This window comes from Manis javanica, chromosome 10 (genome assembly GCF_040802235.1).
Source record: "Manis javanica isolate MJ-LG chromosome 10, MJ_LKY, whole genome shotgun sequence".
NCBI lineage: Eukaryota > Metazoa > Chordata > Mammalia > Pholidota > Manidae > Manis > Manis javanica.
Window position 1 is genome coordinate 33,247,677 of NC_133165.1, and position 15,378 is coordinate 33,263,054.

General features: G+C 55.7%; 1 protein-coding gene across 2 annotated transcripts; it reads right to left on the minus strand.

Annotated features, from left to right (window-relative positions):
* Positions 1-551: 551 nt before the first annotated feature.
* EPHB4 (EPH receptor B4) lies at positions 552-14,725 on the minus strand. 2 transcript variants are annotated; one of them, XM_037011831.2, is made up of 17 exons: positions 14,178-14,725; positions 11,510-11,580; positions 11,003-11,290; positions 9,918-10,314; positions 8,838-8,993; positions 8,404-8,760; positions 7,968-8,092; positions 7,448-7,613; positions 6,303-6,405; positions 6,041-6,105; positions 5,810-5,923; positions 5,452-5,699; positions 3,246-3,461; positions 2,801-2,950; positions 2,219-2,412; positions 1,865-2,020; positions 552-784 (listed from the first exon to the last, which is right to left on the minus strand). In XM_037011831.2, the coding sequence occupies exons 1-17, from the start codon at positions 14,227-14,229 to the stop codon at positions 655-657; spliced, it is 2,988 nt and encodes a 995-aa protein (XP_036867726.2). In that variant the 5' UTR covers positions 14,230-14,725; the 3' UTR covers positions 552-654. The 2 variants fall into 2 exon arrangements, with proteins under 2 accessions (XP_036867726.2, XP_017535398.2); XM_017679909.3 differs by having other exon boundaries at positions 8,404-8,736; positions 14,178-14,724.
* Positions 14,726-15,378: the final 653 nt, after the last annotated feature.

The following is a 15,378-nucleotide window of genomic DNA, read 5'->3' on the forward strand; positions in this document are numbered from 1 at the left end:
GCGAGAAGGGGAAAGGGAAAGAAGAAAAATAAGACCAAAAACAAAAAATATACCTCAAAAACCTTCAATATGAAGGCAGCAGATGGGGGAGGGGCATTTACAAGGGAAAACTGAGTTCGGTGGAGACAGCAGCAAGGGTGGGACATCCAAGTCCTGTGGTTTTTGTCATAGGGCCTGACACCCCTTCCCACCTCCCACCACGGCGCGCTCCACTCCCGAACTCAGGCAGGCCACCCTCTTCTCTTTGGTCTGCAGGGCTATAGCCCCTCAAGGTGAGGAGGGGCACCTGGGGGCCCTGATTGGGGATGAGAGGGAGTCTGTGGGGATAGTGCTCAACCACCCCTGGGAAGTTGGCAGATTTTGGGCACTTTCCTCCCTTGGTCACACCCAAGCCTGAGGGAAGCGCTCCGCACCCAGGGTGTGAGGTTCTCTGCCTGGGGGCATGTGATCTACGCTCCCACCTGGCAGATACCCCAAATCCTGTGGCTCCAAATTGCCAGCTCCCCACCCCCATGGGTTCAAAGTGCAATCCAGTGGGGCGCAGGGATGGGGGCTTCTTGGGTCCGCACCAACTGCCCCAGGAAGAAGAGCTGTGTCCCCAGTTTGGGAACTCCTGCCGCTCCAGAGCTGTGGGGCCAGGTAAAGCGGCGCAGGTCAGTACTGTGGAGCTGGTGCACCTGATCCGCCTGGGGTTCCAGGCTTGGCCTGGGACTTCATGTGCTGGACACTGGCCAGGATTTTCTTCTGGTGTCCCGCCAGAGTGACTCCGATTCGAAGTAAATCCCTGAGGAAGAATGAACAGCTATCTGACACCAAGGAGTTCCCAGAAACCCGGCCCCGCCTCGGGACTGCCAGCCAATCAGGAGGGCCAGCGGGAGGGGCCCACGTCAGTGGTTGCCGGGCAGCTTCCGGATTTGGGAGCCAAGCAGCAATCCTCCAGCGCAGCCGCAGTAGAGGGTGGGGCTAGGTATCCCACCGCCCCGGCGAGAGGCGGGAGGTGGGGGTGCGGCCTGGATGCACAAGCAAAGATTGAGAAAAGGCGGAGAATCAGAAAAGGGGAGGAACAAAAGCGAGAGAAAAGCCCACAAAACAAGGCTGGGGTAAGGGGCGGCACAGATTGGTTTAGAGCAGAAAGAAAAGGCCAGAGGAAGAGCAGGGTGGAAAGGAAGGAAAGGGGCGGGGCACAAACTGCCCCTCAAGTCTTGCCGCCTGAAGGCTGAGATAAGGGGAGAAAAAAAGTGGTGGAAGTGGAAAGTAAGAACCTGTGTAAAGGCAAGGCTGCAACTAGTTAGGGAGGAGAGCGCCTAGGTCCCGCGAGGGGGTAGACTGTTAGGGAGAGGCCTCCCACCGCTACTGCCAGATTTCTTTCTACTTGTTACTCAGATCTGGGCTGCGAAGAGACCTTGGGAAAGAAATAAGAAGGCAGAAAGGAGAACCCGAGAGATGCCAACTAGAGAAAACCAGTATTTGGGAGGCGTTGGAACCATAAAACCATTTAACATTAAAGCTGGAAAGGATTTCCAAAACCTAGTCCAACCTTCTCCTTTTATGGGTGGGAAAACAGCCAGAGTTGACACACTGTTAATGCGAGAGCAGGGTCTGGAATGCAGAGGATGCACAAAGAGACAAGATGGTCCAGGGCCAAGATGGGGCTGGAGGATGAGGCAGGCACAGCTGTCCTGCAAGATTCCCTGCCTTTCAGCCCCAGCAGCTGTTACTGCTTTTGGGGAGCTCTATAAAACAGAATTGGCATCAGGAGTTGACCTTAAAGGCCCTTGCTAACTCTGTGGGGCTGATTCAGATCCCAGGTGTGGCTCTGACTGCTTGGCTCACATGCCCACATCCAGCTCCTGCTGTGACTTACTCAGTGGAGATCTGGCTGACCAGCTCAAAAGAGCCAAAGCCAGCGGCAGCAAAACTTTCTTCGTATCGTCCCATCTTGATGGCTCGAAGCCACTCACCCACGGAGCCAAAGGCTGAGTAGTGAGGCTGCCGCTGATCCAGGAGTGGGTGCGAGGCCCTGGGAGGCAAGGATGGGGAGGATGAGCAGAGTACCAGGGCCGTGTAGGGGCAGGGACGTAGGGCCCAGCTGTGGAGAGGTGGCCAGGGACAATCCCACATACCACCAAAGGCACAGATACCTCTCAGGGGAGAAAGGGCGGTTCTCAGGTGGTGGCAAAGTACAGGAGAGACAGGGGCCATTCTCTAGGGTCCTCACCCGCCATTCTCCCTGGCTACAATTTTGAGGCTCGCAGGGTTCCGGATCATCTTGTCGAGGGCGCTAACCACCTGGGGGAAGCGAGGCCGTGCATTCCGGTCCTTCTGCCAACAGTCCAGCATGAGCTGGTGCAGGGAGGTGGGGCAGTCTGGGGGTGGGGGCAGCCGGTAGTCCTGTTCAATGGCATTGATTACCTGAAATGACAGAAGCAGTGGGTGAGGATGTCCAGGGAGAACAAGGACGCCAATGGATGCCAAGGAAATGGTGACTTCACAGATGCTGGGTGAGGTGCCATGGCCCCCACAAAGGGCAGATCTGGGGATCCTCCTGTATGGGGCAAAGGCTCAACACCCCAACAGCTCTTGGGATATGATCTAGACATGCACTCTCCTAATCCCCCCCTTCCTGTGTCCTTCGGTGACCAGACCTGCTGTGTCAAAGTCTTGATACAAAGACCAGCTCTTCTTTATGCCACCCTTGTTATTTCAAGGACCCAGCAGTGACAAGCCCTCTGGGGTCCCCACCCCATATTCCAGGTGAGAAGACATTCCAGAAAGCTTGGTTGGACTACGGGACACTTACATCCTGATTGCTCATATCCCAGTATGGCCGTTCCCCAAATGACATGACCTCCCACATCACAATCCCATAGCTCCAGGCATCACTGGCAGAGGTGAACTTTCGGAAGGCAATGGCCTCGGGGGCTGTCCATCGGATGGGAATCTTTCCCCCCTAAAGATAAGGGAGGAAAAGGTGATCTGAGGGACAAAAGGACCCAGACACTCTGCTCCTGGCTTTGCCTTTCCCCCATCCTTCTTCTCTTTCTGGGACCCAAGCACCCAGCTCCCTCACCCACACTTTCCCTAGGGAAGCCAAAATGCAGGTTCCCTAAGCTCACCACCCCTCCATGATCTGCTTCTACATCTTGCCCTGGACCAGAGCTGTCAATCCTTCAGTCTTCCCTCTTTTCAACCTTCCCTCCCACCTGGCCCTAAGAATCTAGTTCATACATTGTCCCCAGCCTCACCAAAGAGCTCGTGTAGGTGGGATCAGACGAGTTCTCCTCCAAGAATCGGGAAAGGCCAAAGTCAGAAACCTTGCAGACCAGGTTGCTGTTGACTAGGATGTTGCGGGCAGCCAGGTCACGGTGGACGTAGCTCATCTCAGCAAGGTACCGCATGCCAGAGGCGATGCCCCGTAACATGCCTACCAGCTGGATGACAGTGAACTGTCCATCATTCAGCTGGAGACAGGATAAGGAACAGAGGCATGGTTAGGACAGCTCATTTACCATTTCCCCTTTGTCCCATGTTCTAACTTGTTTGGCACTTGCAGACCCATCTCATGCTCACCTTTAGGGCAGACTGGCTGATTTAAGCCCTCCCCTTCCTCAAATTCCAAGCTCTCTCAGCTCCTCCTACAGTACCCAACACAATGCTTACAGTTGTTCCTGTTTTGAATATATGCATTTAATTTCTCTTGATGAGATTATAAGATTATTTTTGAATTTGTTTCCACGTAACCTAGTACAGTGCTTTACACCCAGGAAACAATAAATGCTCCTGATCTAGTATGTTCTTTTTATCTGACAGCAACAGAGTTCCTACAGGAGCATGCTCTGAGCTACCTGTCCACAGGTGCAGAGGCATTTGTGTCTGCCCAGCTGCAATCTCACTCTGCCTTGTTGGACCAACTGTGGGTAGCACCCAAGAGAGCAGTGAGGAATTGGGTGTCATCAGTGACCACGGTGCTGAAACCAAGATCTAAAGCTTAATCTTGACCTTTACAGAGTTCGCTCTTGCCAGGTAAGCCCATTTTCTCGGTTCAGCTCCTGCTTCCCAGCACTGCCAAGGTCTCCTTAAATCATCTCACTCTCCTGCTGAAATCCTCCAAAGACTGTCCCTGACACTTCTAATCAAATGCAAATTCATAAGGCCATGAGGCACACGTGACCAGGGCACCATTTCCATGGAGATCTACCATTGCTCCTCTGCTCTTTTCAGCTTCACCAGCCTTTCTGTTTCTTGAAATTGTCGAGTTTGTGCCCGCTGTGGTTCTCTACTCTCAGTACCAACACACCCCCTGCTCATCTTCTAATTTGCCCAATGTCATCTGCTCTAAATGGACCCCCTTCCCTGGGCTGCAGCTGGACCTCCGCAAGGGATAGCCAGGCTGTCACCTCACCACACAAGGGTCAGCCTCAGCATCCCGCACAGTGGAGCCAGGTGGCCTGTGCTTTCTGGCAGACCTCCAGCTGAGGCACATAGCACCCCCAATGTAGGCTGGCCACTGGTATTTAATTTTGAATTCGTCAAAACATCAGATATAGCTTCTCTTATAGGAAATAGAGGAATAAGCTGAACGACCCCGCTGGGAAGAAGCCTGTAAATCCAGAAGGTGAAATAATCAAAGAGACAAGTGGCCTAGCATAAGGGACTGTCCTGGATTTAGAAGAGGTTCTAAAATATAACCACCAGGAGCAATGCTTAATCCTGAACTGGATCCTGGTTTGGCCAAATCAGCTGTAAGGGTCATTTGGGGGAAAACTGGGGAAATGTGAATATCAACTGGTTATCAGATGATACCAAGGAATCATAATTCTGTTCACTGCAATGTTATTTTGCTCTGGAAGAAAATATCTTATTATTATTATTTTTTATAGGATGCATAGTAAAGTTAATTCGATTCCATTCAAAATAATAAAATACATAGAAAAAGAAAACAAGCCATTCTCCCACACCTCTAGCCACTCTTCTATGATCCTGCTTAACGTTTTTCACATCTGAAGTTGTTTACATTTTAAAAAGCTTGTTCACTTGTTGGTTTTCTCCTCCGTCACATTGTCTGTTCCCCAAAGCAGAGATGATCACGATTATTCCCAGGGCCTAGGAGAGTGGCTGGTGCACAAGGAGGCACTCAGGAGCCATTTGTCAGAAGTTTTATATGTGTGTGTATATATTTACATATATATATATATATATATATATAGCTATATAGCTATATATACATGCCTATGTAGTTATTTTATATAGTGACCCCTCTATATGTCAGGTTCAGCTGGCCCCACAGAGAGCCAGTTTTGCCCAGGGCCCCAGGAAAGGCCAGTCCCAGGCACACAACCTTCCTGAAGGGACAATGAAGGGCAGAGGTGGATGTGGACCCTGAGTCTGTCCTAGGTCTTGGGCTCCTTAGCTGTTCTGGGGGTTGGGGGCACGGGTGGAGATGGGGCTCACCCTCAAGAAGGAGTCCAGGGCGCCGTTCTCCATGAACTCGGTGAGGATCATGACAGGCACGCTGTTGGTGACCACACCCTCCAGACGAATGATGTTCGGGTGCTCAAATTGGCCCATGATGGATGCCTCACTCAGGAACTCCCGCCGCTGCCGTTCTGTATAGCCTCCCTTCAGGGTCTTGATGGCCACGCAGCTCTCCTTCTTTCCTGGGGCCTTGAGCCGCCCCCGGCACACCTCCCCGAACTCACCTTCAGGAATGACGCTGGGGGTCAGCCTCCCACCCTGGTCTGTCCCGGCCTGCCCTCCCCCACCCCACCCTCAGTCCCACTCCCACTCACGCACCCATCTTTCCTCTCACCTGCGCCAATCACCTCCTCAATCTTGACATAGGAGACATCGATCTCTTTTGCAAATTCCCTCACAGCCTCATTAGGGTCTTCGTAAGTGAAGGGGTCAATGTAGACCTTAGTACCTGAGGAATCATGCAGAGCCCATTAGGCCAGGAGTAACTTCCCCAGTACCCAGGCACCCTGATCCTCAGCTCACAACTCTTACCCAAACCTGTGTACTTCAGGACAGGCTTACCCACCGTGCCCGATGAGATACTGTCCATGCTTGTCTGAATATTCAGCTTCTCTCCCATTGCTCTGCTTCCTGCAGCCAATGGGAAAGACAAGGTAAACTGAGTCATGGATTTCTATGTTCCCAAAGGGACAGGACAGAAAGAGCAGAGCTGGTATCAGAGAAGCTTCCAAGTGAAAATAAGCTCCTTGGGCATTGAGGGAAGCTTGCTCTGCAGCAAGAGGGCAGGTGGCCATTGACAAGGGCCTCCAGGCGCCCAGAGCCCTCACCTGAGGCAGAGCACGGCGATGACAATGACCACCAGGACCAGCACCACGCCCACGACCGCTGTGCCTGCTATCAGGGCCAGCTGCTCCCGCCAGCTCTCGTTCTCTGGGGAGAAAAGCTGGTGATCAGAATCTGACAGCCCAGGAGGCCCTGGCCCAGCTTGGGCACAGGCTGTGGTTCCCTGAGAACGGCCCCCAAGCCAGAGTGGCAGGGCCGGGAAAGCACAGTGGTTCTCAGACTGCTTTCCACAAGCCTCTGGGCCCCTCTGCAATCCCTCAGGGCAAGGGAGGAAGTTTCTCAGTCTTACTACTGCTTGAGACAGTTTGACTTTGTTCAGTTATAAATACTGGTAACCACAGAAAGTCCCAGTTAAATGAAATATTCCAAAGGCTAAAAACGAAAAGGTTTGTAACTAAAATGTGGAAACAACCCAAATGTCCATCAACGGCTGAATGGATATGCAGTGGAATATTTTCCAACCAGAAAAAGGAATGAAGCACAGAAACATGCTACAACATGGATGAGCCTTGAGAACGTTACACCAAGTCAAAGGGGAAGCCAGTCACAAAGGACCACATACTATAGGACTCCAGGCCTATGAAATGTCCAGAACAGGGAAATCCGGAGACAGAAAGATTAGTGTTTGCCAGCGGCTGGCGGGGAGGTGACTGAGGGGGCATAGGTCTCTCTTTAGGTGCGAAATATTTGGAAATTATGATGGTTGCACAACCTTGTGAAGATACTAGATGCCACTGAGTTGTACACTTTAAAAGGGCAAATTATATGGTATATGAATCATATCTCAATTAAAACTTAAAACAATGTAAAGGGTTAGAAAACTACTGGGCCAGCAAATTACAACTAATTCTCAGCTAATCCTGGGACCCCTGTGAAAGCTTCACGATATTTAAATTTTTTGGATGAGAGAGCCGGAGTTCAAGGATCAAGCTTTTGTTTAAGGTCACACAGCTGGAAAGCCATTGAGTGGTCTTCACACCAAGCTGTTGGTTTTATGTTTTACACTATGCTCTCCTCCGGAGGCCAAAATGCCTGGGAATGTGACTCTGGGGATCCTCTGGGGTCAGAGGCAAGGCTTCCTGCCTAGTGGGGGATGCCACCCCTACCCACACTATGCTCCAAGGCTCACCGTCCAGCTGGGTCTGGCTGTGATGCTCCTGGCCGAAGGGCCCGTAACCAGCCTCAGAGCGTGCCCGCACCTGGACCAGGTAACTGGCTCCTCGCTTCAGCCCCTGCAGCTCTGCTCGGTTTTCCGATGTCTTCAGGAACCGCACGCTGCTGGGGCCCTCTGTGCCCTGTCCAGACGAGGAGGGGGCTGGCTGTAAGCGAGGGCCGCCAGTTTCCACTGCTCTCCCGCCCTCTCCTTCGCTTGTATCTTGGTCTTGCCATGTGGCAGGTGAGGCCTTTGTGCTCACTTACATATGCACTGTGCCATGAGCTTTGCATTCATGGTATCATTTAATCCTTACAGCAATTCTGTGGGGTTACCATTTTCATTACTATTTTACAATGGGGATATTGAGTTCAGAGAGGCCAAGGGGCTGGCCCAAGGTCACACAGCTAGAAATCAACCACCTTCCAATCAGGTGTCCTGGCCTGAGCACATCCCACTACCCACCCCCACCCCCAAGGATGGGCCCTGGTCTCACCTTCTCATGGTACTTGACCTCATAGTCCAGCACTGCACCACTGGGTGCCCGGGGAACAGCCCACGACAGGCTCAAGCTGCTGGGCGATGACCGAGTCACCCGGATGTCAGACACTGGGGGTGGCACTGCAAAGAGACAGAACATGCTGGGGCCTCTGCATACACGTGGCAGCTTTCCCAGCTCTACCTCTGCTGGCTACGCTTGTCCCAGCCTCTGCTGTTTCAGGAATTCCTCTGTCTGCCCTGTCCTTAGCTCTGCAGCCAGCCTTGCATCTTTTCCACTGTCTTTCTGCCTTATGACCTGCAAGCCTTCTCAGGGACCCCACCTCCCAGCTGCTGCCCTTTTCCCTTCAGGTCTTTATGCTGTCTGCATCTCTCGCTGATTTTCCCCACTACCAACTCTCCCATCTGACGAGACACCCCAGCTCCCATCTCACCCTCGCGGTCAGTGGTGACATTCACAGCCTCAAATGGAACTGGCCCAGTGGCTAAGGAAGACACCCCATTCCAGGCAGTGACCTCAAAGGTGTAGGTGAAGTCAGGACGCAGTCCACGTATTGCCACCCAGGGCTCCACCAGGTCCCGGGGGCCGGGGTCAAAGGTCAGGTCTCCTCCACAGGGCGTGCAAGACCCCCCAGGGCGGCATTCCCGGCAGCGGAGGGCGTAGGTGAGGTCCTCTCGGCTGCCTGACTCGAGGGGGGCACTCCACTCCAGGCGCAGGGAGGAGCCGTTCAGGCGGGAAACCACACTTCTTGGAGCAGAGGGAGGTGCTGTGGGACACAGAGGCAGCCACACTGACTTCTCATCTTGGTTGGGCACCAGCAGGAAAGGGCCAAGAGCAGGAAGGCCTGGGAGGATGGGAGTCACTTACTGGTACAGGGTGCACCCCGGGGATCTGTGCGGGCCCGGAAATACCCGATGCGGCACTGGCAGACTGGCGAGCCGATGGTGTTGGAGTGGCTGTTGGCTGGGCATGGCTGGCAGGACCCCTCCCCAGAGAGGGGCTTGAAGGTGCCCTGGGCACAGGCTGAGAGGGAGAAAGTTTTTATCAAAAACATGCAACTGCATAAAGTGCAAAGCAGGGTGGGGAGACAGAGAGGGAGGAGCTCAGACACTGAACCCCTAAGGAGACCTGCCCTCCAGACCAGGGGTCCTATCCTGTGTTAGCCCTGACACCCCCACCTTTGTGGCAGTCTGGTGAAACCCATAGACCCCTGCTCAGACTTTATGTTAATTGCCCACCACAAAATACACAGGATTACAAAGGAAACTAAATTAAGTTGAGATACAATGGTCCCAACATGATAAAAACATGTTTGTTAACATAGCAATGTGTGTGTTTCTTTACTAACAAGACACAGCAGCAGGTCTAGCAGCCACTCTAATAGTGAAGTGGTGATGAGCAAAAACAGCATTTGGACATTCTTGCATCATCTGTAATAGGTTGTGACAATACCCATGATCCGAATGCTGCTCAATCTCAGGTCCTGCTATGACTGCTGGGCTGTTGGAAGAAGCGGTCAATTTTGGGTGGAGATGAGTGAAGATGTAAACTCATTTTTCTTCCACCAAAGTTCACGGATCCCTTACATTGTCTACAAAACCTGAATTATGAACCCCTGCTCCAGAGAAAAAGCTAAAGTGAGGATCACTATAGTAAATCAGAGAAAACCCATAACCAACAAGATACAGAGACTATGATGCCTTTATCTTCCAAACCCAAAATGTGTCCCCCATCCTGAGGACAGTCTGGCACCCCAGGAGAGACTCCCCTGTCCAGAAAGGAGATGGACATAATTAGGAAAAAGAGTGACTATGTTGGGGGCTCTGAAAAGAGGGCCTCCAGAAACTGAGTGCCTGGGAGAACAGCCTATTCAAACTGGATCCAAGAACAGCATATAGGACCTGCCTGCAGGAGGGCAAGCTTTACAGGGTAGGTGCTAGCCCTTACCTCGGCACTTGGTATTTCCCTCTGTGGCCTCGAACCCTGCAGCACAGCTGCAGCCTGTGACCGGCTGCTCAGCCCACTGGCCATCCTCCCGGCAGTAGAGGCTGGGGCTGGGGCCAGGGGCAGGGACAGCGTCAGCCACACAGCTCCCTGCCACGGGCACCACAAGCTCACGGGGCACAGTCTCAGGGAAGTGAGTGAGGTTCACGGTCAGCTGGGCACACTTCTTGTAGAAAAGATGCAGGGACAGCAGGGCCATGCAGGCGCCCTGGTCCTGGAAGGCCAAGTAGAAGCCGGCCTTGGTGAGAGGGCCCAGACGCAGTGTCTTGACGTTCACCTTCCCAGTGGCCTCAGCCCCAGGGCGCTTCCGGGTCAGGTGCTCAGCAGCTACTGTGTCCACCTGCCAGGTCGGGAAAAGACTCACTGCCGCTGTACTCCACTCCCCAAGAACTCTGGCGAATGTCTTCTTTCCAGCTCACCCTCTCCTCCATTCTTATTCTAGAACCTTCTCTTCACCTTTTGCACACTTTTTTGCAGGCCCTAACATTATCCAGTAATATTTGCTGAGCTCCTACTATGTGTCCAGCCTTTGTTCAGCACCCCCTTTTCGTCCATTTGCTCATCCTACAAACTTTTATCAGCACCTACTCTAGGCCAGGCCCTGGACTCAGTGCCGAGGAATGAGAAGCAAAGAAAGCACAGGTGAGTTGGAAGTGTAGTGCATGCCAGGACAGGTGGGTGGGACCCCATGGCAGGGCGCTTCAGCAAAGGTGACTGGGGAGACTTTGGAGCTGGAACTCAGAAGACAAGTAGGAGGTGGGTAGAAGAGACAGAGAGGAGGCACTCCCTGGTGAGGCAAGGTGTACCTGGAGAATGGGTAAAGTGCAGGGAGGCCCAGGCACAGTGAAGTGGCTGAGATGACCCCTGGGGCCCAGGCTGGGGGCCAAACTGCTTGCTGCTGACCACCTTCTTCCCTTCCTCCCTCCCAGGCCTGAGCCTCCTGCTGTCAGAATCCAACAACCCTGTCAGGGGCCCCCGAAGCTCGCCCGTCACCTCTAAGCCCCAGCCTGCCCCCAGGCCTTGGGCACCTTGATGTAGGGGTTCTCCATCCAGGCTGGTGTGACAGCTGTGGCTGTGTCAGCATCACTCTCGAAGTAGAAGACAGTGAAGGTCTCCTTGCAGGAGCGGCTGGCCCGCAGCAGGGACAGGCACTCAAGCATAGTGAAGCGCAGCGTGGCGTACACATGCACGGCTCCTCGCCGTGGGACCCAGCCCGTGCGCAGCCAGTGCGCCAGACCCGGTGCCCGCTGCACATCGCACACCTCGTAGGTGCGAACGCTGTGCTGTTCATCATCCAGGCCACTCAGCTCCTCCCACTGTGGGGACAAGGGGGTCAGCCTGGGAGCCTCTGAGCTGGTGGGGTCAGTGGGAGGGCGTTTGTCATACAGCAAGGTGGGGCTGGGGGGAGGACAAGGGCTCAGAGGACACCTGCTCTACTGCTGTGATGGCGGGCAGGGACATGGGAAGCAGGTCAGGACAGCTGCCCCTAGTCCTTCCTCCCTCAGTTTCCTTCAAACCCTGGGTGCAGCTCTTACCTGCCCCTCCACCTGAGGGAATGTCGCCCACTTCAGATCTGCAGTTTCCAGTTTTGTGTTCAGCAGGGTCTCTAAGACAGACAGACAAGCAGTCAGTCAGTGCTTGGGGGAGTGACCAGATTCCTGGGAACGAAGGCAGGGGGTCCTATGAGCTCCAGTGGAGGACCTGAGGTGTCTGAGCCCAGATGGGATGAAGAGGGAGGAAAGCCCTGCCTGTCCCACCTTGACTTCTCGTGTAATTTTCTGAGTGCCAACCTCACCCCTAACAGCTGGCAGGCATGGCTGCCCCCTCAGGGCTCCCAGATCTGGGCTTCTGTGAACCACTGTGCCCCAAGGACAAGGGGAGCAGGGCAAACAGCTCAGGGGGGGTTAAATTAGGGCCCAGACCTTCTGGGGGCAAAGGGCTGCTGGCATGGGACACCCCTCCCTACAAGGCCTGCCTCATTCTCCCCAGTCCCTTCCCTATATCCATTCAGCACCTCTTGCAAGTCCCCGCCTCCTTTCGGACCAAGCCCCGAGTCCTTCAGATCCCTTAAAGGTGGAGCCCAGGTCCTAAGGCCCAGCCCTGACCCCCACCCACTCCCCACCCTCAGAGGAGGAAGTGCTGGAGGCTGGGGCGCTTCCCACTTGGCCCCTGCCTGCAGGGGCCTCACATCTGGATTTGGTTGCGAGAAGGAAAAGGGGAGGAATTTTTAGGGGTGTGTGTATGGGGGCGGGATGTGAAAACACCTGGCTGGGCTCTGGCCTGGGGGAGGGGCGTGGTCCTGGCTGAAGGGGGGATTAGGAGAAACATCACAGCCCCTGGCAGAGAAAAGCAGAGGCGGGTAGGGGAATCCCCTGGGAGGCCAGGGCAAGGTGAGGGGCCTGAGGCCCAGCCTTGCAGGAGCCACAGAAGGCCCCCAAGGGAGTCAGCAGCACACCTGGGACCTGGTCCCCGTCCTGTGGGGGCTGAAGGAAGAAAGGAAGGCCGGTGGTAGGTGCAGCCTCCTCCCAGGACAAGTGATGTCCACGGAGGGTAAGGGGTCAGGTGGGCTAGCCTGAGGTGAAAACCGGGTCTCCATGGGTGGTGGGAGACTGCCCAGCAAGCTGGGGACAGGATGCCCGGGTGCCCGGAAGGGGGTGGATAGAGGCTGCCGTCTCCACCCTCCATTGTTCCAGCCTGGACAGTGTTTTCCTGTCTCCAATTCACACACTGTCTCTGTTTCAGGGATATCCTCACTCGGAGCGGCTCACTTTCTCTCATCCTATGTGGGTCCTGCCTGCCTCAAGCGCTCTGAGCTGTCAGCCCTCTGCTCTCACCTCTCTGTGCCCCGCTCTGTCCCTCTCCACTTCTGTGTCACTCGCTCCTGTGTTTTCCGCCTCCCACCTTTCACCTGCACTGGGGCACACGACCTTGGATAATTCCAACAACTGTTTGTAGCCTCAGTCTCCTCATCTGTAAATTGGGGCAACACCGCATCCCACCTGTAGGCTCGTTGCAATGGTGAAATGCCAAGCACTGAGCAAGGGCCTGGGGCTCAGAAAGCACTTAGGGGACAGGAATCTACTGCCCGTTTCGTCAGAGCATCTCCGTTTCCCTTTCACCACAGTTCGTCCTGGAAGGTGGGTTTCTCCAGCTATGCCTTCCTCTCTCTCCCCGATGGTTCTCTCCCCTTCCGTCTCATAGCCCAGCAAGGCCCCTCTCCCCCCACCCCCAGCCTTTGATCTCCAGCCTAGAGCAGCATGGCCCAGCCTGGGGGAGAGGGGTTTCTGATTGCCTTTTTGATTCCTCCTCAGCAGCCCCCATGCCCACCCCTGAGAGACCCCTTTGATTCCAGGCAGTGAAAGGGGGTGTGGAGACGGCTCACTGAAAGGCGATTAGGGCCATAGGGGCAGGTTTTATAGGGTTCTTGGCTCCCCATCCAGGAGACAAGGAGAGGGGAGAGACTCATGGATGAAGAAACATTTGGGGGAACGGAAAAAAAAAGTAGAAATTTTGAGACTAGGAGGTGGATGGTGTGGTTAAGCTGTTTCCCAAACATGGGGACTGTGTAGGTCACTTTCTGCTGGCCTGTTGGTTTGGAGAAAGGGACCCAGGCGGGACTGGGGTCTAAACAGCACTTAAAGGGCCGGGGTGCAGCCTGGGGAAAGTGGCCTCTGCAGCAGGGGCAGTGGCTCTGGGAAAGATTCGGGGGGTTTTTGGAGTGTGAGTGCAGAAAGTGGCCCGTTGTGCCAGAGGCATGTGGAATTGTAGGATGAAGGTATGAATGCAGAGGAATGGGGGGGGGGCGGGAGTAGTTTTATGGCCTAGCACTAAGTTCTCCGTTGTCTCCAGAGACGTTTCTCTTGTTTGGCGTTGGTGGGAAGAGGGGGAGAAACTGCAGAGTTTTTAAGATTGCAGCAGGGAGAAAAAGAGGCTGCTAAAGGCGCTGAGAGTCGGGAGCAGGAGTTTGGGGAGCCGGGGCAGGGGCACGTCCCGGGACGCAGCTCGACTCCATCTCTTTCCCAAACAAAAGAAAACTCCACTCCCCGCTGGGCCGTCTCCTCCCCGCCCCCCGCCCGCTCTAGGACTATTGGTCCTCAGTGTTCGCGGTCGGGGTGCCGGGAAGGGGGAAAGAGAAGTCGGCCCCTCCACTCCGAGGCCTAACTGTGGGGCCCAGGAGCGGCGGGGTGCCCCAAGGAAACTCACCTTCTAGAGCTGCTGCGAGCGAAGCCCAGCAGAGCAGAACGCGGAGCTCCATGGCGTCGCCTCACTCCAGTTGGATCCGATCCGAGTTTGGGGGGCGCTAGCCCCCCCAGGTCTGACCGCCCTCACCCTGAGTGGGTAGACTCCGACTCCCCGCGCGCGACTCTCTGTCGGGGCCCTCAGCGTAGGCACATGCGGACGCGCCGAGCACCGGGTGGCGGCGCCCAGGTGTGGCCCCACGTCCCCGCCGCGCGCGCGGGCGGGCGAGCGGGTGGCGGGCGTCTTTGCTGTGGCCGCGCCGAGAACGCACAGCGAGACGTGGCTGCAGTCGGGGTCCCTCCGGGGCTACGGGGTCCCGCCCCAGCTGGCTGGGGGTGGGCGGTCCGCACACGGTCTCCCCCCCTCCCTACAGTGGAGCTGCTCGTGCCTCCGGACCGAGTGCGCTCCGCGCCGGCAGGGAGGGTGGGAGCCGGAGCCGGGACGGGAGCGGGAGGGAGGGAGACTGCGGCGCGGGGTCGGACGGGCCGGGGCTGGGACGGGCTGAGACTGGGCCGGGCGGCGCCTGGCTGCGAGGGAGGGGCGCGCGGGGGGCGGGGGGGCTCCCCAGCCCCGGCTTGGCGAGGGGGCCGCGGCGCGCTGATTGGAGCGCGCGCTGCTGAATAATTCATGAGGGAAGCAGAGCGGGGCGCCGAGCTGAGCAGGTCGGGAAGTTGGGAGAAAGTTTGGAGAAGGGGGAGGGGCAGCGGGCGCGCAGTCCGGGGACCGCCCTGACGTGCTCGGTGGCCGGGCGCCCTCCCCGGGACCGCGCGTGTCGGGGCCGGAACCCAGGGACCCCTGGGGCAGGTTCGAACTCGGCAGACGTCAGGGAGCAGAGAAACATCCAGGTGCTGGGGGGGCCGTTGGGGCGTGCGCGTAAATGTGCACCTCTCGGACCGTCCTGCGAACTGCAGATTCTACTCCTGGATGCGCCCACTACCCTCTAGTTGGCGCGAAGGGCCGGGTTTGGGGGAAGTTTTTGAGGGTGGAGCGTGGCCCTGCGGACTCCCAGGCAGCGATCCCAGCTTAGGTAACTATGGAGAGAACGTTTCACACAATCATGCAACAAAGATGAAGTGTTGGGGACCTACCTCGCACACAGCCTAGTGCTGGAAAGTGTGGGGCGATTAGGTTGAGATGGGGAGGAGTACAGAAAGGTCGAGGAAGC